The following is a 20,451-nucleotide window of genomic DNA, read 5'->3' as shown; positions in this document are numbered from 1 at the left end:
CCAACTCTGATTATCCGTTACCTGATCCCAAGTCAGAACATCCGCAAAAAGGGAGAAAACATTCCTTTTATTGCATTCTTCTTCTTTAAAAAAAAAAAAAATCACGACATTTCCTTGTTTGTTACACTGCATAATATTTATACCACAACGAGAGAGAGGGAGAGAGAGAGAGAGAGAGAGAGAGAGAGGGAGGGAGGGAGGAGAGAGAGAAGAGAGAGAGAGAGAGTTTTCACTCCGGGCTGCAGACCAGGGGCAAGCCCCCAACCCCGAAACCTCTCTATATATTTTTCTGCCTCCCTTCTTCGCTCTTTTCTTGCAAAATAAAATAAAATAAACCAATTTTTAAAAACCCTACCCCCAAAACAAGCAAGCCTGTTCTCTGCCTTGCGGCTCAAATGCTACCTTTCCATGCCCCCCCCCCATCCTGCCCCGGTCCGTACAAAGAAGTCCTAGGCACAAGTTTTCATGCATCTGATGACTGCTTGCACCATGATTTGTGTGTGTGTGTGTGTGTGTGTGTGTGTGTGTAGAGGAGATTCATCAGAAGCCAGCCGGCCTGAGGGTGGCGGGGACTGGAAAAAGGGGAGACCCCTCTTTCTTGGCTGGATGTCTCCCACCGGCCTGGAAAACGATTTGGAAGCCCCCTCCTCCTCTTCTTCACACACCCCCCTGCGACAGAGGAAGAGGCCTGAAAAGCACCCATTGATGATATTGAATGGTTAACCTGGGAGGTTACAACGGTCAGTTTTGTCGTCGTTGGTTTCGGGTTTTTTGTTTTGCATTGGCGGTGTCTGCTTGGCCCACTCAGACGTACGCGGACTCGCTGGACTGAGTCCGCCCCAAGGTAGGCACTTGGGCCAGGGAGGAGAGGTCCTTCTTCCGCACCTCGCAGATGGATTTCCGCCTGGCCTGCACTCCCCGGATGGCCGTCTTGATCTTGCGCCAGCCCAGGTGGTTTAGCTCAGCCAGGTTGAGCAGGACGCAGATGCCGCTGACGGCAAACATGAAAACCAGGAAGACGGTCTTCTCGGTGGGGCGGGAGACGTAGCACTCCACTTCCTTAACGCACGGATAGCGGTCGCATTCGAAAATAGCCGGCACGTTGAACCCGTACAGGAAGTATTGTCCAGCCAGGAATCCGATCTCCAAGGCATTGCGAAAAACCACCTGGAGCCAGGAGAGAAGTGGTTAGAACACGTTGCCTTCATTCTACGTTTAGTATTTACGTCCGGGGAATGATTTAAAGAGCTGCTACAATGATGTAAGGCTAGGAATGAGTTGGCAAGATTTTTGGGGCAGGTATCACTTTAAGAGCCTGTAATAAGAAGAGGCTCTGCTGGGGCGTATCTTTCTCTCGTGTGTGCTTCTGTGCTATTGCTGTTTGAGGTCTGGTGTGTGTGTGTGTGTGTGTGTGTGTGTGTACTCTTTGTAGATAAAACCACTATTTTGGATGCTTGGCAGCTGACTCGCATTATGACGGTTGCAGTGGGTCCCCATGGTCACCTGATCCTCTCTTTGCAACCTTCTGACAAGCAAAGGTCAGTGAGGAAACCGGATTCACTTAACAGCTGTGTTGCTAACTTAACAACTGCGGTGGTTCGCTTAACAAACAAGGTGAGGAAATGGGGCAAAATTCACTTAATGGCTTAAATTTTGAGCTCCATTGTGGTCGTAAGTTGAGAACTACACATATTACTTGATAGGTAAGTCGAGGCAGCAAGCATTCCTCCTGCTCCTTCCTCCTATTTTCGCACAACAACCCTGTGAGGCAGGTTGGCTTGAGAGGGAGGGTCGGACCGGCCCAAAGTCACCCAGCTCATATTCATACCTAAGGTGGGACTAGAACTCCCCGTCTCCTGGTGATTGGCCCAAAGTCGCCCAGTTTTCTTTGGGACGGGCGCTTCAGAAGCCCTGCAGTTTATCCAAAGAGGCCACACAAGTTCACTTGGGTCTACAATTGTGTTCAAAATTTGTGAATGTAATTTATTTTGTACCCCACCCTGAGTCATCACAGGTTGTGTGTAAAAAGGTCAAAAGTCACATTTTTCAGCCCCGTTGTAACTTTAAACCGTCACTAAGTGAATGCTTGCAACCTGAGAACTACTTGTACGAGAGAGGCCTCCTTGCGGCCATGCTTGGCTATTCCTGGCCCTGCAGAACTTTCTCGCTGCTGCTGTTTAGTGAGATCCTGGTGCTGTTTCTCTCCCCCCGGCAGAGAAAGAGAGGAAGGTGAAAGCCACTGGAAGGAAGAGAGAGAGAGAGAGAGAAGAGAGGGAGCCTTCCCACTCTTCCGTCTATCTCTTCTGCTTAGCAGAAACCCAGAAAGCGGAATTCTGCAAGACGTTTTGCACAAGAAATGTCCGTTCGGCTCTAAAGAGAAAGGCTGATTTGTCCTTGGGGGAGGTCCAATCGAGAAACCAAAACCTTGAGTAGGAGCACTACCTGTAGTAATAGACCACTGGAAGTCTGGAAGCATTTTGCCCTTCCTTCCTTCCTTCCTTCCTTCCTTCCTTCCTTCCTTCCTTCCTTCCTCATTTTGCTTCCCTCCATTTTCCTTCCTTCCTGCCTCCCATCTTCCTTCCCCCCTCTCATTCCCATTTCCTTCCTGCCTCCCTCCCCACCATTCATCTCTTCCTTTCCTCCTCCCTCCCTCGCCACCATTCACCTTTTCCTTCCTTCCTTCCTTCCTTCCTTCCTTCCTTCCTTCCTTCCTTCCTGCCTTCCTTCCTTCCTCCCTCACTTCCTCTCATTCACTTTTTCCTTCCTTCCTTCCTTCCTTTCCTTCCTCCCTCCCTTCCTCTCCACCATTTTTACCTTCCTTCCTTCCCTTCCTTCCTTCCTTTCCTTCCTTCCTTCCTGCCTTCCTCCCTCCCTTCCTCTCCACCATTTTTACCTTCCTTCCCTTCCCTTCCTTCCTTCCTTCCTTCCTCCCTTCCTGCCTGCCTGCCTTCCTGCCTCCCTTCCTCTCCACCATTCATTTTTTCCTTCCTTCCTTCCTTCCTTCCTTCCTTCCTTCCTTCCTTCCTTCCTTCCTTCCTTCCTTCCTTCCTCCCTCCCTCCCTCCCTCCCTTCCTCCCTCCCTCCCTTCCTTCCTTCCTTCCTTCCTTCCTCTCTCCCTTCCCCTTCCCTTTGGACTACGAAGTCTCCCTTCTGAGATGCTTCCCAGGCCCCTTTTCCTCCTACAGGCTAAGCTGTCTCTTCTCTGTCTCCCCTGCAGCTCTTCCTCCTCCTGTCTCCAAGGCCATTCGCACAGACCGTTACAAGAGTGTCGTCTTCTCTTGGCCATGATCCCCACCACCACCAACTGGGGTCCCCCTTCCGAACCTCCCAAGCTTCCCTTGGTCCCCGCTCCTTCGCCTCTGCTGGCCCTTCCAGGTGGAGGCCTGGAGAAGACGCCCAACCGGAAGGTCCTCCCCTTAAACGGCGCCACCTCCTCCCGTGCCAACCGACCTGGATGATGTAGAAGCGCGAGATGCCCTCCTGCCGCTTGACCTTGGCGCTCTTGGGGGGCCTGAGTGGGGTGCTGGGGATCTCCTTCACCTCCAGGCAGTCGGGCTCCTTGGAGGACCCGTCGGGGTTGGGCACCAAGATCCCGTTGACGTTCTTCACCTTCTTGCCCTCGCAGAGCGCCTCCTTCTCCAGCAGCGGGTAGAGGAAGGAGTAGCGCTGGTCGCGCTGCTTGGCCGACTGGTGGACGGAGTAGGTGATGAAACAGAGGCTGGGCGTGCAGACCAGGATGATCTGGAAGACCCAGTAGCGGATGTGAGAGATGGGGAAGGCCTTGTCATAGCAGGCCTGGTTGCACCCGGGTTGCAGCGTGTTACACATGAACATGGTCTGCTCATCCTCGTAGACCGTCTCGCCCACGATGGCCACGATCAGGATGCGGAAGATGACGACCACCGTCAGCAGGATCCTGGGCAGGGAAGAGCAGACGGTGAGGAGAAGCAGACCCCCGCCCCACAACCCCCAAAGCCCCCTCCCCTGCCCCTGGCTGGGCTGGGCTAGGAAGGATGGGAGTTGCAGTACATCCCACTGTGGGTCGGTGACGGAGTGGAGTGTCAGGGGAATCCCCTCCATTGTTTAAGGCAGAGGCCTCCAAACTTGGCCACTTTAAGACTTGTGGACTTCAACTCCCAGAATTCCTCAGCCAGCGTTCGCTGGCTGAGGAATTCTGGGAGTTGAAGTCCACAAGTCTTAAAGTGGCCAAGTTTGGGGACCCCTGTTTTACGGTCTTGACAAGACACGCAGGCTGGGTTTTGGGGCGAGGTCCAAATGAGGAGTGACAAAGTTGTTATTCCTGTGTTTATTTACTTATTTATATTGTCTTTTATTCTTTTTATAAACAACTCAAGGGGGCGAACGTGCATTGTGCTCCTTCCTCCTCCTATTTTCCCCTCAACAACAACCTGGTGAGGTAGGTTAGGCTGAGAGAAGTGACTGGCCCAAAGTTCCCGCTAAGGCGGGACTAGAACTCTCAGTCTCCTAGTGATTGGCCCAAAGTCACCCAGAATTTTGTGGCTAAGGCGGGACTAGAACTCTCAGTCTCCCAGTGATTGGCGCAAAGTCACCCAGCCAGGTTTCATGCCTAAGGCGGGACTAGAACTCTCAGTCTCCCAGTGATTGGCGGAAAGTCACCCAGAATTTCGTGTCTAAGGCGGGACTAGAACTCTCAGTCTCTCAATGATTGGCCCAAAGTCACCCAGCCGGATTTCATGCCTAAGGCGGGACTAGAGCTCTCAGTCTCCCAGTGATTGGCGCAAAGTCACCCAACTGGATTTCATGCCTAAGGCAGGACTAGAACTCTCAGTCTCCCAGTGATTGGCACAAAGTCACCCAACTGGATTTCACGCCTAAGGCGGGACTAGAACTTCCAGTCTTCTGGTTTCTAGCCTGGCGCCTTCATTACTAGACCAAAAATGTGCAATTTTCAAAAGTCTCAGTTCAGGACAACCGATAGTTCTAAATCTAAATTTCTAAAGTTCTCAATCCCCCTTCCAAATCCAAACAGGAACCAGTTCAGACCCTGCATAAATTCTCGCACCTTGCCCAACTTAGCTTCGCCAGAAGAAAGAGGGTCAGGCGTGACAACCCCCTTAAAAGTTGGTTTGAAAATGGCTTAGGGAGAAGAAGAGGAAAAAAAGGCCAATTGGAGGCTGAAGGATGAACTCGGAAGGGATGGCGAGAACAGTGGAGAAAAAGATATTTGAATTGGCCCAAGGAGCTGGACTCCTGACCCAAGTCTGTCCTGAATTAGAAAACTCCACAGTCCTGGTTGGAAAGGTAGATTTCAGGCCCAGCCAAACATCTGGCAAAATTGGCCTTTGGTATCTCAACCTTAGCAACTTTAAGATGGGTGGACTTCAACTCCCAGAATTCTCCAGCCAGCTTTCTGGGAGTTGAAGTCCACAGGCCTCAAAAGTGTCCAAGGTTGGAGACCCCTGATCTAAAAAGCTTGTTGATCTGGACCAGGGTATGGCCATCAGTGGGCTCTTTGACGCCCCCTGAGCTTGGTGGTTTTCTTGCAGATGTTTTACTACTCAACCGGGGCAACATCTTCAGTCTAGAAGGGAGAGAGGAAGAGGAGGGCGATGAATAGTTGTTGGTCTTCAAGCTAGCTGGAGAACTCTGGGAGTTGAAGTCCACGCTTCTTAAAGCATGCTGGCTGGGGACTTCTAGATGAAGCCCCTCACATCAAAGCAGCCCGGCTGGGGGATTCTGGGAGCTGAAGTCCACAAGTCTTAAAAGATGCTGGCTGGGGGATTCTGGGAGTTGAAGTCCACCAGTCTTAAAGTGGCCAAGTTTGGGGACCTCTGCTCTTAATAATTCAAGGAAGAGTCGATCAATACATTAGATTAACAGAGGTCTCCAAACTTGACCAGTTTAATACTGGTGGACTTCACCCCCCAGGATTCCTCCTCCAGTCACGTTAGCTCAGGAATTCTGGGAGTTGAAGTCCACCACGGTCTTAAAGTGGCCAAGTTTGAAGAGCCTTGGATTAGAAACTAGGGGGAAGAGGACTGAGGAGGATGGCTATACAATGAATTTGAGTCAACAAAGACAGCAACAGCTCCCGCTGAGAGAGAGAGAAAGAGAGAGCATCTTGGGACGCAGGATTTCTGTCTTTATCTTTCTTTTATTTTCTGCTTTCTTATTTCAAGCTTTCAAGAAAATATTGCGTGGGCTGGCCTTGAGATGTTGTGCAAGTGTGTGTGTGTGTGTGTGTGTGTGTGAGGGTCGGTGTGCCTCCGCTAGGTCTTGTAGGGCAGCAAAGATGGGTTTGGATCCAAGCATCCCTGGGCCTCAATTGGGGAGGGCGGGGAGGAAGTGGGGTTAAATCCTGCATCCTTTGCGATTGTTTCCTTCCAGTTTGCTCATTGTGCAGAGAAAGGGGACAGGAATAGAAAGAAAACTATGCCGGGCAAAGTTGGTGATGAGAAGATTGTTTGGATAATTATTAGAACTTGGGACGAACTGTGAACCTTCCTTCCGCACATAATATAGGCTGGCGCTGCTTTCCCTTCCTCTTCTCGTCCTCTTCTCCTCCTTTTTTTCTTTTTCTTGAATCTTCTCCTTTTCTTATTCTCCTCATCCACCTCCTCCTCTTCCTTCTCTTCTTCTCCTTTTTTTTTAAAATCTTCCTCTCCTCTCCTCCTCCTTTTCTTATTCTCTTCCTTCTCTTCTTCTCTCTCTCTCTTCTCTTTTTCTTGAATCTTCCTCTCTTCCTCTCCTCCTCCTTTTCTTATTCTCTTCCTCCTTTTCCTCTCCTTCTCTTTCTCTTTTTCTTGAATCTTCCTCTCTTCCTCTCCTCTCCTCCTCCTTTTCTTATTCTCTTCCTCCTTTTCCTCTCCTCTTTCTCTTTTTCTTGAATCTTCCTCTCTTCCTCTCCTCTCCTCCTCCTTTTCTTATTCTCTTCCTCCTTTTCCTCTCTTTCTCTTTTTCTTGAATCTTCCTCTCTTTCTCTCCTCTCCTCCTCCTTTTCTCATTCTCTTCCTCCTTTTCCTCTCCTTCTCTTTTTCTTGAATCTCTCCTCCTCCTCCTCCTCCTCCTTTCCTCCCCTCTACGGAACTGCCTGCCACTTTGATGGGGGAGGGAGAAAAAGCAAGCCCCGAACACTAAGAAAAGGAAACCCTTTCATCCTCCACATTATAATTCACCACTCAGAATCAAAAGACTTCAAAAAGAGACACTTTCCTTCCATCGACCAACCAGGAGGCATTGCAAATGTGGTCACATGGATTTAGGGCTTTCTTTTTGCAATACAGGGTCGTCAATCAATCCAGCAAAATATATACATATCTCTCTCTCTCTCCACAAACACAAAGACACACACAAATCGTCTGTCTGTCTATCTATCTCTCTATCATCCCTCCCTCCCTCCTTCCCTCTCTCTCTCTCTCTCTCTCTCTCTCCTTCCCTCCCTCCATCTCACAGGATAGATATTTCCAGTCTTCCCCAAACTGGAAACCTACAGGTTGCAAAGACTTTAAAACAACAACAACAACAACAACAACAACACTCCCATCTTTTCAAAACTGTCCTATTTTTTTCTGCACTTCTGGAAAAGGACCTAAAAGTTGTCAAGTAAGGGATAAAGCTTTGCTGGCTGAGGAATTCTGGGAGTTGAAGTCCACACGTCTTAAAGTCGCCAAGGTTGGACACCCCTGGCTTAAAGCATCTCCTTTGGGAAATGAGGCTTGGTAACAATGGCTTTCTTTATGGTTTTGGGGAAAAGGGGCAAAAGAGGAGAAGCTGCCACCTCGGGGGTGGGTGTGTGGGGGTAACTCTGTCCAAATGCAGCCGCAGGAGCATCTCAGCCGCATCTCAAAAAGGATACAGGAATGGATGGACCACTTCTCTGGATGGAAAGCAGAGCACCTTTTGCGCTTTCTTTTCCTCCCAGTTTTTTTGTTGTCTGACTTCCCCGGGGCAAGTTATCATCTGCCTCTCCCACCCTCTGCCTCCTGTCCCCCCCGCCCCACATCTCCCCAGGCTCTCGACCTCCCTTCTACACCCCCCCCCTTGACAATCTGCCTATCCCTACAACCTCCCCCCCACCTGAGTGCAGCTGTCCCAATTCCAAAGGGAGATTTGGAAGGATTTCCTGGGAAAAGGAGGGAAGCTGAAAGAAACCGGATAGCCCCCCAAGCCGGCTTCCTTGCAAAAGATCTCAGTTTTGCAGGACCGCAGGTCCCAGTGACGCCCCCCCCACCACTCCCCTGTACTGGTCGGGAGTCATGGGAATTGTAGTCTGCCGGGATGGGTGCAAGACCCTTGAATCGCAGGGCTGCTTGGAGCGATGTTGAAAACTTCAAAGGGTACTTGGTAAGAGGGCTTAAGAATGGTTGATGCGGGTCTGTGTGTGTGTGTGTGTGTGTGTGTGTGTGTGGAGTCTGGGGTCCCCTCGGGAGGGGGGGGCGGCTGCGGATCAGCCCTTCTTCTGCCCCAGACCCCCGGCCGGAGGAAAGAGGGGGAACCAGGCGGGCATCCCTCCGCCCGACCTCCTCTACCCTGCACCCCCCCCGACCCCCCCTTGGGCGGGCATCTCCCGGGCCCTCGGGCGAGGCGGAGCCAAGGCGCTAGTCCTCTTGGAGGGGCGGGTTGCGGGGTGGGTGGTGGTGTGGAGAGGAAGGGAACCCACCTCCCGATCATGGTGGAGTGCTGTTGCACTGCAGCTTCCAGGAGCCGTTCCAAAATGGTCCACTCTCCCATCGCTCCGGGCTGGACGGTCCCGCCCGCATCCGAGGGCTGCTCCGACAAGGGAAGGTGGGAGACGCCGGTGCCGCCGCCGCCGGTGCCGGTGCCGCCGCCGCTCGCTTCTGCGCCCGGCCGCTTAGAGTCCCCCCCGCCGCCGTCGCCGTCGCCGCCGCCGCCACCCCCAGGGGCCCCGGCTCGGCATCGCCTCGGCGGGAAGGGGGGGGGGCTGGCCGAGGCCGCCCGCACGTCTGGCTGCCCTCGCGGCCGCCCGCCGTTCAAGGGCACCGCGGGCGCGGATCGAGCCCCGGGGGTCGCGGGGCGCGCTCTCACCCTCCTCCCCTCCACCCTCTCCGCCGAGGTGGGCACTGCGGCGAGCCGGGACCGCCCAGAGTCTGGAGGGGGCGGGGGGGGAGGCAGGCGGACGCGGACACGCGTGGGCCGCCGGGGCGTTGCAGGGACGCTGGAGGAGGAGGAGGAAGAGGAGGAGGAAGGCGGCGGCAGCGGCAGGTGCGCCAGGATGCTGCTTCGGGGCGACGGAGGGGGTGGGGGGTGGGGACCACCTTCAGAGAGGGGCATCCCGTTGCAATCCAGCTCTTCCCCCGCCCCCCCGGTCTCCCCCACCCGGCCAGAAACGCGTGGAAGAGGGAGATTTCGGGAGAGGCGCTCGCGGGCGCAGCCTTGCAAAAGCCCGCGATCGCTTCTCTCTCTCTCTCTCTCTCTCTCTAGTTGGAGCTGCTTCTCCCGGGAGCCTCGCGGGACGACTGTCCGTCCCCTCCGGGCTTAGGGGGGGGGGGTCGAAGCAGCAAGCACCCCCTCCATCACCACCCCCGTCCCGGACACGGAAAGGGAGCGGGTTCCCGGGTTCCCACAACGTGCCAAGCGCGGGAATGGATGTGTGTGTGGGGGGGATTGTTTGGGGTGGGCTTAAGCGGGCGGTTGGGGGGCGTGGAAGAGGCCGGGAAGCGAGCGGGTTTAAGGGGGATCGTGGGAATGCGCTCCCTGGCATAGAGCCGTGGGAATGAGAGACGGAGGGAGGGAGAGGAGAGGAGGGAAGGAGGAAGAGAGAGAGAGAGAGGGAGGGAGGGTAGGAGGGAGAGAGAGGGAGGGAAGGAGGGAGAGGAGAGGGAGGAGGGAGAGGGAGGGAGAGAGGAGAGGGAGGGAAGGAGGAGAGAGGGAGAGAGAGGGGAGAGAGGAGGAAGGGAGGGAGAGAGAGAGGGAGGGAAGGAGGAGGAGAGAGAGGAGAGGGAGGAAGGAGGGAGAGAGAGAGAGAGAGGAGGGAAGGGAGGGAGAGAGAGGGAGAGAGAGGAAGGAGGGAGAGAGAGAGAGGAGAGGGAGGAAGGAGGAGGAGAGGAGGAGAGGAAGGAGGAGAGAGAGGGAGGAGAGAGGGGAGAGAGGGAAGGAGGGAGAGGAGAGAGAGGAGGAAGGAGGAGAGAGAGGAGGGAGGAGAGAGAGGAGAGAGGGAGAGGGAGGGAAGGAGGGAGAGAGAGGGAGAGAGGGAGGAGGGAGAGAGAGGGAGGAGAGAGGGGAGAGGGGGAAGGAGGGAGAGAGGGAGAGGAGGGAGGAGGAGGGAGAGAGAGGGAGAGAGAGGAGGAAGGAGGGAGAGAGAGAGGAGAGAGGGGGGAGGGAGAGAGGGGAGAGAGAGAGAGAGAGAGGAGGGAAGGAGGGAGAGAGAGAGGGAGAGAGGGGGAGGGGAGGGAAGGAGGGAGAGAGAGAGAGAGAGAGAGGGAGGAGGAGGGAGAGAGGGGAGAGAGGGAGGGAAGGAGGAGAGAGGGAGGGGAGAGGGGGAGGAGGAAGGAGGGAGAGAGAGAGAGAGAGAGATTCGGGGCGGCTGCAATTCGAAGCCCAGCTGGCTGCGGAATCCTGAGAGTTGAACTCCAGGCAACTGAAAAGAGGCCGAGAGACCCTGGTGGGCAAACGGGCAAGGCTGAGCCTGTCCCCCTCCCCTTATTGGCATACCTTCCTCCCCCCTAGAAGTGCTTCACCGGTTGAATTTCTGCCTAATATGGGAACTGAAAGCAGAGGTGCCAGATGAGAGAAGCCCACCCTCCTCTCTGACCCCAAGGGAGGCGCCACTTTCAATCAAATTAGAATCCCCGGGGGGTTTTGTCAATGTTGGCAACGGGACCCTGAGTTGACTTCAACTCTTAGAAGTCTCCACCCAGCCCAGGGAATTCTGGGAGTTGAAGTCCATACAGCTTGAAGCTCAGCTTGGGGGAATTCTGGGTGTGTGTGTGTGTGTGTCTGCATGTCTTAAGTTTCCCCGAGGTTGTGAGAAACACTAAGCCACGATGCGTCCAACCAGCCTCATCATTGGTGGCCGAATCCTGGCTTATTGCTCAAGGGATACAACAGCCCGGGCTCGCAGAGTGCGCTAAGCCGTAAATCATGGTTTATGAACTGCAGAGGTTCGGAAAGGATGGGGGGGGGGGGGGGGTTTGGGGAGCCATTTGGAAGGATGCCGGTTGCAAAGCCAGGTGCAACTTGGGTCCTGCCCATCCCCTTGTGTTGGGATGGTGGCAGGTGGGGGTGGGCTTTAGATGGGCGGCCGGTGGGCTCTGAGCAGCTGGGCAGAGCTGAGGTCTCCAACCTCTGAGGAGGGACCACTTGAGCCCCCCTCCCCACATCTGGGGGAGATGCTGCAGTTCTAGTGTTCCTGAGCGACGGTTGCCACGGAGACAGCGAGGAGGCCTTTCGTGACCCCAGTTGTTGGCTTCCTCCTCTCTTTCTCTGCCTCTGCCTCTATCTCTCTCTCTCTCCTCCCTCCTTCCCTCTCCTCTCTCTCTCTCTCTCTCTCTCCTTCCTCCCTCCCTCCCCTCCCCCTCTCTCCTCCCTTCTCTCCCTCCTTCCCTCTCTCTCTCTCCCTCCTTCCTCCCTCTCTCTCTCTCTCTCCCCATCTCTCCCTCTCCTCCTTCCCTCCCTCCTCCCTTCTCTCTCTCTCTCCCTCCCTCCTCTCCCTCCCTCCTCCCTCTCTACCTCCTTCCCTCCCTCCTCTCTCTCTCCCCTCTCTCTCTCTCTCTCCCTCCTTCCCTCTCTCTCTCTCTCTCCCTCCTTCCCTCTCTCTCTCCCCCCTCTCTCTCTCTCCCTCCTTCCCTCCCTCCCCCTTTCTCTCTCTCCCTCCCTCCCTCTCTCCCTCCCTCCTTCCTCCCTCCTCTCTCTCTCTCTCTCTCCCTCCTTCCCCCCCTCTCTCTCTCTCTCTCCCTCCTTCCCTCCCTCCTCTCTCTCTCTCCCCTATTCTCCCTCTCCCTCCTTCCCTCCCTCCCCCTTTCTCTCTCTCCCTCCTCTCCTCTCCCTCCCTCCCTCTCTCCCTCCCTCCTTCCCTCCCTCCCTCTCTCTCTCTCTCCCTCCCTCTCTCCCCCTCTCTCTGAATTTTTGACCAGCCCCCTGCGAGTCGCCCTGTGGCCGGCCTTTGCTCCCCTGGCCTCGCCCTCGGCCTGAACCCTGGCCTGGATGGATCAAGGTGGGATCCAAGGCCAGCACAGGTGGCAGGAAAGAGGCTTGAGGTTCTCAGGAAGGGATACAGGTGGATGTTCCTTTTCAATTTAAACTGGCCAGGCGATCTTGGCTAAGCAGATAAAATGGGCTCCCTGGGCGAGGGGAAAGCTGGCACCGGCTCCCATTTGGACCCGTCCTCGTAGCAATTGGCAGGCCGAGAAGGAGGACCCCTAACTGGCAACCCAACTGAAAACCCTTCCGGGAAATGAAAATGGGATTTGCAGTATGATTGCAAGGATGCTTCGTGATAGTGTTCACACAAGCCACAAATAGGAATCCTTGTCTGGTGTTGGGTCTTGCTTGTTCCTTCCTTCCTTCCTTCCTTCCTTCCTTCCTTCCTTCCTTCCTTCCTTCCTTCCTTCCTTCCTTCCTTCCTTCCTTCCTTCCTTCCTTCCTTCCTTCCTTTCCTTTCCTTTCCTTTCCTTTCCTTTCCTTTCCTTTCCTTTCCTTTCCTTTCCTTCCGTTCACACAATCCACACAAATTTCTTTCTGGTGATTGTGGTCCTTCCTTCCTTCCCTTCTTCCCTCCCTCCCCTCCCTCTTTCTTCCTTCTTCTTTCCTTCCTTCCTTCCTTCCTTCCTTCTTCTTTCCTTCCTTCCTTCCTTCCTTCCTCCCCTCCCTCCCTCCCTCTCTCTCTCTCTTTCCCCCCCTCTCCTCTCCTCCCTTCCCTTCTCTTTCCCTCCCTCCCTGCAGTTTCCTTGACAAAATTATTGGAAGTGGTTTACTGGCATTTTTTTCCGTGCAGAGGGAGGGAGAGGGAAAGGGGGGGGGGAATTGGTCCAAAGTCACCCAGCTGTTTTTTACAGGAGGACTTGAACCCATGACCCACCCACACACACACACACACACACACACAGAGTTTCTCTTGGTGCCCCATCCACATTGCACCAACCTAACCAAATTGTTTGACTTCACCCAACGTGCTAAGCTACCCTGGTCTGCGTTGTGCCCCCGGACCCCAGAAGGAATTGCGGGGGTCACACCAAGGCAGCTGTTTGATTGGTAACTGTAACTTGATTAAAGCCCATTAATTGGATTCCTGGGCTACACAGTTAAGTCTGAACCAGATTAAAGGAAGCGCACTTGCTACGCTCCCAGAACACATATCGCTTTTCAAATGGAAGCACATTACGGCTTCAAGTGGGCGGGTGCTCATTAGGGTTTCCAGTGAGTAAAGCAAATCCAGGCTTTGGATCCCCCGGATCCTCACGGCACAAAGTGAACTTCGCGCACGTTTTTCGAGGTATTTCAAGCAGGGTGTGCGATGGAGGCGGGGTGGGATTTTATCGGTTCGGACCAGTTCTATAGAACCGGTGGTTACCATCCTGCACTGTTTGGAGAACCGGCAAATCACGCCACTGGCTGGCCCCGCCCTTCCCTGCTCGCCCCTCCCCTCCCTGCCCAGTCACTCCTTATCTCGCATGCGCGCCATCCAACTTGCCTGCGTCGTGCAAGCAAATGTTATGTGACAGACTCAGGCAGCAGATTGCAGAAAGGTAGATCTCTGAGTGAATCTGTGCTTCCACAAGCAACTCAATCGGCCTGCCTGCTTTGCCTGACTTTGGGTAAAAGCTGTTCTTTTTTTAAATAAAAAATTCAATGTTTACAGAAATATTTATGTTTATGTACAAGCCACGCCCAGCCAGTCACGTGACCGCCAAGCCACACCCACAAATTAGGCCACACCCACAGAACCGGTTGTTAAGAAATTTGAATCCCCACCCCTGGATGCAGGCTGTGCTAAACAGGCAAAGCTTCAATCCCACCATCACAGCTGTCCACATCATCAACATCATCATTATTATTACTATTATTACTATTATTATTATTGCAAAAAAATCTCCTTAAAGTTGCCCCTTGACTCTGCAGAGCGACCTTCGTGGGCCAGGCTGCCTCAGTCCAAAGACTTTCAGTGGGCAAATGCGCTGCTGCCATTTCTCCTCGCTGCTATTAACAAGTGTAAAGTCTTAAATGTTGCTTAATTAATTTGGTTTTAATCGGCTACTGGAACGGGAGCACAAGCAGCCCATAGCTGGTGCATTTCAACAAGGGAGGTTGCCTGAGTGGCGAAGACCTCCCTTCCCATTGGCCATAGAACTGGGGATCGAGGGAAGAACCGGGGATAGCGACAACCCTTAAGGTCTTAGGGACCGCTTCACGGGGCGTTTACGGCCCTCTCTAAGCGGTTCACAGAGTTGGCCTCTTGCCCCCAACCATCTGGGTCCTCATTTGACCCACCTCGGAAGGAAGGAAGGCTGAGTCAAGCTTGAGATGGTCGGGATCGAACTCCTGGCAGTGGGCAGTCAGCCTGCAATATTGCATTCTAACCACGGGGAGGGAGGGAAGGCGGAAGGAAGATCCGACAGCAGAAAGGGGTTGTGTGGATTGTGTGAATGGAAGGAGGGAGGGAGGGAGGGAGGGAGGAAGGAAGGAAGGAAGGAAGGAAGGAAGGAAGGAAGGAAGGAAGGAAGGAAGGAAGGAAGGAAGGAAGGAAGGAAGGAAGATCCGACACCAGAAAGGGGTTGTGTGGATTGTGTGAATGGAAGGAAGGAGGGAGGGAGGGAGGGAGGAAGGAAGGAAGGAAGGAAGGAAGGAAGGAAGGAAGGAAGGAAGGAAGATCCAACACTAGAAAGGGGTTGTGTGGATTGTGTGAATGGAAGGAAGGAGGGAGGGAGGAGGGAGGAAGGAAGGAAGGAAGGAAGGAAGGAAGGAAGGAAGGAAGGAAGAAAGATCCGACACCAGAAAGGGGTTGTGTGGATTGTGTGAATGGAAGGAAGGAGGGAGGGAGGGAGGGAAGGAAGGAAGGAAGGAAGGAAGGAAGGAAGGAAGGAAGGAAGGAAGGAAGGAAGATCCAACACTAGAAAGGGGTTGTGTAGATGGTGTGAATGGAAGGAAGGAAGGAAGGAGGGAGGGAGGGAGGGAGGAGGAGCCCAACACCAGAAAGGGGTTGTGTAGATTGGTGAATGGAAGGAGGGAGGGAGGGAGGAAGGAAGGAAGGAAGGAAGGAAGGAAGGAAGGAAGATCCGACACTAGAAAGGGGTTGTGTAGATTGTGTGAATGGAAGGAGGGAGGGAGGGAGGGAAGGAAGGAAGGAAGGAAGAACTAACACCAGAAAGGGGTTGTGTGGATTGTGTGAATGGAAGGAAAGAAGGATGGATGGACAGACGAATGGAAGGAATAAAGTAGAAAGGAGAAGGAAGGAGTTGTATTTTGTTTTAGCGAGATGGGATAAGATACAGAATAATAAAGATAATAGAAGTGAGAGTGACAGATGAATCCATGGATGGATGGAGTGACAAATTAATAGACAGATTAGAGAGAGAGAGAGAGTCGGAGAGATAGATGGATGGATGGATGGACGGATAATTAGCAGTTATATTATCTGACTGCAGAGCACTGATTGATGAAGTTAGAATTATGGGAGGGGCAGGAAGGTCCAACGGTTTGATTTCAGCCTCTCAAACAACCCTGGAAACAAAACGAGAGGAACAACAAAACCCACTTTAGGAGAAAGTTTTGGGAGAACGAAAGGCTGGGCCCGTGTCCCATTGGAGGAGCAGCCCAGGTGAAGTGAGGGGCTTGGCTGAGGGCCCGTGGGCGCACCTGCGTTCCCCAAGTCTGTCTTGGCTCAACTCAAGAGTCACGACTCTTACCGTAAGGAGACACCAGCCTGTTCCCAGGCGTGCGTGAGGGTGGGTGGGCGGAGATGGTGTAAGCCCCATTCAAGACCCTGAGATGTTGGGCTTGAGTGTCGTTGAGTCAACAGGGTGTCCCGGCTGCCTGCCCGACAAGAGGACTGTTTGCTTAAGCACTCGGACTGGTATTCCTCGGCCTCTGCCAGCTGGCTGGGCCCCGGAGGTTGAGTCAGCCACGTTAGCTGGGTGGCCAACCCTTCGGGAAAGTGGCCCTCTTGAAGGCGACTGACCTTCCTCGGGGTCGTATTTGTTTTAGCGTGGCGTTGCGCATTGTGTGTTGACTCGGAACAGAAGGACCGGGAGGGTTAGATGAATTGTTATCAAATCAACGAAGTAAATTATAGCCGTCTCGCAAAATATGAACCAATAAAATGATCGTCACACGATCGATTAATAATGATACCAGGGTATTCAATTTCCGATTGATAATATGAGCCATTATGCCACGTAACTGTTAATTGAAGGACTATGAAATGGATGCACACGAAAAATTGGTAAACCAACCGACACGCTGCTTGTATACTTATGGAAGAAAGTTTGATGTTTTTTATGGTTTGTTTGTTTATGCTTGTTTAAAAACATATTTTATTTTATGTTTAAAAACCAATAAAATATACCAAAAAAAGGGGAAAAAAAGAACAGAATAACCAGAGTTGGAAGGGACCCTCGAGATCTTCTAGTCTACCCCCCTACTCAGGCGGGAGACCCTATCGCGTTTCAGACAAAACCTATCCAGAGATTGGTTCCCCACAGCCCCCACTTCCTGCCCTTCAGGCCTGAAAAGCCCCAGCGAAAGCCCGTTGGATCTGTTGGTGCTGGTTCGATCCCTCCCTTGGCCCCCAAACGCTTAAAAGATAACACTGAATCTGATTATTACAGAATTTGGGAGAAGTTTTACCACTGGTTTAAAAAAAGAAAGAAGTAAATCTAGCAAAGATGATTAATATTTATGTACATCTGTAAATTTGAAGTTTTTTTGTTATGTATGCACCACATTCATTGTTTTTAATGTTTTTTTTTCTGTTTGTTGTTAATATATATATATATTTTTTAAAAAAGAAGAGACTGGACTGCCATTTATCAGAAATGGTGTAGGGTCTCCTGCTTGGGTGGTGGGGGGGTTGGACTGGATGACCTACAAGGTCCCTTTCCATTCTGTAATTTCATCAGTGGAACGACTTGACTCTGGAAGTTGTGGTGGGCTCCAACACCAGAGAAGAAGAAGAGATTGGACTGTGGTTTGTATGGAATGGTAGAGAGTCTCCTGCCTGTGCAGAGGGGGTTGGACTAGAAGATCTCAAGGGTCCCTTCCGACTCTGTTATTCTCCCGCCAAGTTAGGAAGGTTGAATTGGACACCGAGAAGGAAGCCTAAAGGTGATGCAGCCCACCCTCCAGCAAGCGTTTGGGGGCCAAGGGAGGGATCGAACCAGCACCAACAGATCCAACGGGCTTTCGCTGGTGTTTTTCGGGCCTGAACAGCAGGAGTGTGTGTGTGGGGGGGAACCAATCTCTGGATAGGACCTGCCCCTGGGGTCATTTCCTGTTTGGAGTGACCCACCTTCAAACAGTTGGCGCCTTTAATCTTCAGCGAAGAGAGGAAAAGTCAACAAGATTGCGTTCCTCGCTGGCGCCACCGGGAACCCGCTTCTTCCCAAGTGCTTTCGAGCAAGCAAGCAAAAAGTTGTATTGGTGGGGGGGGGGGAGGAACTGGGGAGGGGAGGAAAGGAGAGCTGTCAATAAGGACAGTCAATATTGGAGGAAGCCCTTGAGGAGCTGAACTGCATGAGCTCACAGCATTCTTGAAGACCGGGATGGGACGTCCTGTACAATTCGGAGAAGCGGACTAACACAATGCAGAAGGACGCCCTTTGAAAGGGACCTTGGAGATCTTCTAGTCCCGCCTCTTCTGCTCCTGCAGAGGAGATCCCCTGAAACAGGAGACGAGGAGTAAGGAAAAAGAAGGACTCGGGGGGTGACGATCGTAGCCGTGCTCCGGTATTTGAGGGGCTGCCCCAAAGAAGAGGGAGTCAAGCTATTCTCCAAAGCACATGAAAACAAGATGATGGAAGCAACGGATGGACACTAATCAAGGAGAGAAGCAACTTAGAACTAAGGAGGAATTTCCTGTCAGGGAGAGAACAATTAATCAAGGGCCTCTAGAAGTTGTGGCTGTTCCATCCCTGGAGGTTTTTAAGAAGAGAACGGACAGCCCTTTGTCTGGAATGGTATTGCGCAGGGGGTTGGACTAGATGACCCCCAAGGTCCCTTTCAACTCTGTTACCCTGCTACTACACCATTTCAGACAAATGGTTGTCCCATCTCCAATCTTGAAAGCCTCCAGCGATGAAGCACCCACAACTTCTGGTGGCAAAGCTGTTCCACTGATTAATTGTCCTCACCGTTAGGAAGTTTCTCCTTAATTCCAGGTTGCTTTCTGTCCTGGATTATTTATTTATTATTTTATTTTATGTATTTTGTCAAAAGCTTACAAGACAACAGAAACAAGGGTAAACCTAAGTTTAACAAGAAATAGGAACGGATAATTGGGGACCATAGGACAGGGACGGTAGGCACGATGGTGCGCTTATGCACACCCCTTGCAGACCTCTTAGGAATGAGGTGAGGTCAATAGAGGTTGGTTGGAGGGTAAAGGAGTGGGAGTTTGAGCAGGTGACAACAGAATCAGGTAATGAGTTCAGACATTGACCGCTCTGTTGTTGAAATTGTACTTCCTGCAATTGAGTTTGGAGTGGTTTACATTAAGTTTATTTGTTGTGTGCTCTGTCAAGATTAATTTTCATCCGTTGCTTTCTGTCTTCCCTTCTGGTGTTTTGGAGAATAGGTTGACCCTTTCTTCTACTGTGACATCCCTTTAAATACAAGTGGTCCTCTCTAGTTGAGTGAGTTTTGCCCCATTTTATAACCTTTCTTGTCCCAGTCGTTAAACGTTAAACACCACAATTATCACACTAGCAACAGGGTTATTAAGTCAATCTGGCTTTCCCGTTGCTTGTCAGACGTTGTAAAAAGTTGTTTTATAGGATGGATTGCTTAACCAAATCTAGAAGCCGCATTTCCCACCATACACTTAATTAGTTTTAAATCTGTTCTTTCATTTGTGTGGTTATTCAGGAAGGGAGGCCTTAACGTAACTATGTAGGTAAGCTACCTTTTGCAAAAGTGAGAACATATGCAAATTCAATACGAAAGTTAAAAACATGTTTTTGTGTGAAGCACGGAAAAGGGGATATCTGGAAAAAAATACACTGTTTTTATCTTTAACACCTATTAGAGCAAACTTCCTTTCAGGCCCCTTGTGAATATATTTGCGTCTTTTATTAATATTTCCTCTGGTGTGTGGGTGTGTGCGTGTTTAACCAGCATTGTCACAAAGAAACTATGTTAGTCTGTTGGCAACAAAAAGTAAGAATGCTTTGAAAAAGTCACAATCAGGTAGATTTACAACATAGATAAGATCCTTGCAAGGAAGAATAGAAAATTGTCTGAGGTAAATGAGCAGATATTGAACACCCCCTGACAGAAAATGTGTTTTTTAGGTGATATGAAGAAGTTTATTGATAACAGCAAGATAGCAAGTCATTCATAACGGAGAAAAGAGAATGGTTTTATGCGGATGCTGGGAAAAATTCTGGTGGTTTTAAACACACGTTAAAAATAAACCATTGAGGAGGAGAAAGAAATTGCAGTGAATGTTTTTTGGAAAGGACATACCTGCCAACAAATATATTGGGAAATTGTATACTCTTCATACTGTCTTATTTCAACATATAAAGCCACAGATTTCCTTATAGATTTCACTTCAGTGCTACAGTAAGTTTAAGGAAGGGCTGCCCCAAATCCGGGTAAATTACCCAAAATTAGATTAAAAAGTGTTTTATTTTTTTCTCCCTTTGGGCTCAAAGGTTTGCTGGATGCTCTGCAGTGGATAAGAAGATGCTTTCCTCTTTGAAAGACATTGCGAAGACCAGACTCCTCTCTAGAGCACAAAAAATCTCCACAGACCGTTCTCATCCGGGACATTCATATTTCGAACTGTTACCCTCAGGGAGGAGTTATAGGCGTCTTAAAATGAGGACTAATAGACTGTGAAACAGTTTCTTTTCCAAGGCAGTAATTGTCTTGAATCAAACAGTGCATTTGTGATTTAATCCTATATTATTATTATTATTATTATTATTATTATTATTATTATTATTATTATTATTATTATTATTATTGTTGTTGTTGTTGTTGTTGTTGTTGTTGTCGTCGTTGTTGTTGTTGTTATTATTATTTTAATTTTTAAATACTCTGTAGTGTGATTGTGATGTGGTGTTTGCAGCACTGTGCTGGAGTAGCTTTCAAATGTCCTTGTATTCGTGGAATGCAGTGACACTAAAGGTATTTTAACCGGGCTCAAACCCATTGCTCGGTCACCGCAGAGACATTGTAAACGGACCCCATCACTGGAAGTGTTCAAGAGGTTGGACCACCAATGAAAAAGGATCTCTCCCTTGAGCTGGGGGTGGGGGAGGGGTTGGACTAGAAGACCTCCCGGGGACCCTG

General features: G+C 51.3%; 1 protein-coding gene across 1 annotated transcript; it reads right to left on the bottom strand.

Moving 5' to 3' along the window:
• Nucleotides 1-217: 217 nt before the first annotated feature.
• LOC113454052 (gap junction delta-2 protein-like) lies at nucleotides 218-8,782 on the bottom strand. The gene is made up of 3 exons (XM_087940157.1): nucleotides 8,642-8,782; nucleotides 3,451-3,916; nucleotides 218-1,167 (listed from the first exon to the last, which is right to left on the bottom strand). The coding sequence occupies exons 1-3, from the start codon at nucleotides 8,710-8,712 to the stop codon at nucleotides 805-807; spliced, it is 900 nt and encodes a 299-aa protein (XP_087796283.1). The 5' UTR covers nucleotides 8,713-8,782; the 3' UTR covers nucleotides 218-804.
• Between the last annotated feature and the right edge of the window lie 11,669 nt (nucleotides 8,783-20,451).

Source organism: Pseudonaja textilis, chromosome 10 (assembly GCF_049901715.1).
Source record: "Pseudonaja textilis isolate UNSWEBS1 chromosome 10, rPseTex1.2, whole genome shotgun sequence".
Lineage (NCBI taxonomy): Eukaryota > Metazoa > Chordata > Lepidosauria > Squamata > Elapidae > Pseudonaja > Pseudonaja textilis.
The sequence above is the reverse complement of the archived record's forward strand: the minus strand, read 5'-3'. Positions and strand labels throughout refer to the sequence as shown.

Bases quoted from the DNA above. Each gene is read 5' to 3' on its own strand.
- LOC113454052 (XM_087940157.1), bottom strand. From the start codon at position 8,712: ATGGGAGAGTGGACCATTTTGGAACGGCTCCTGGAAGCTGCAGTGCAA. The intron at 3,917-8,641 runs GTGGGTTCCCTT...TTCCCTGCCCAG, and splicing joins CACTCCACCATGATCGGGAG to GATCCTGCTGACGGTGGTCG. The intron at 1,168-3,450 runs GTCGGTTGGCAC...TCCTGGCTCCAG, and splicing joins CGCGCTTCTACATCATCCAG to GTGGTTTTTCGCAATGCCTT.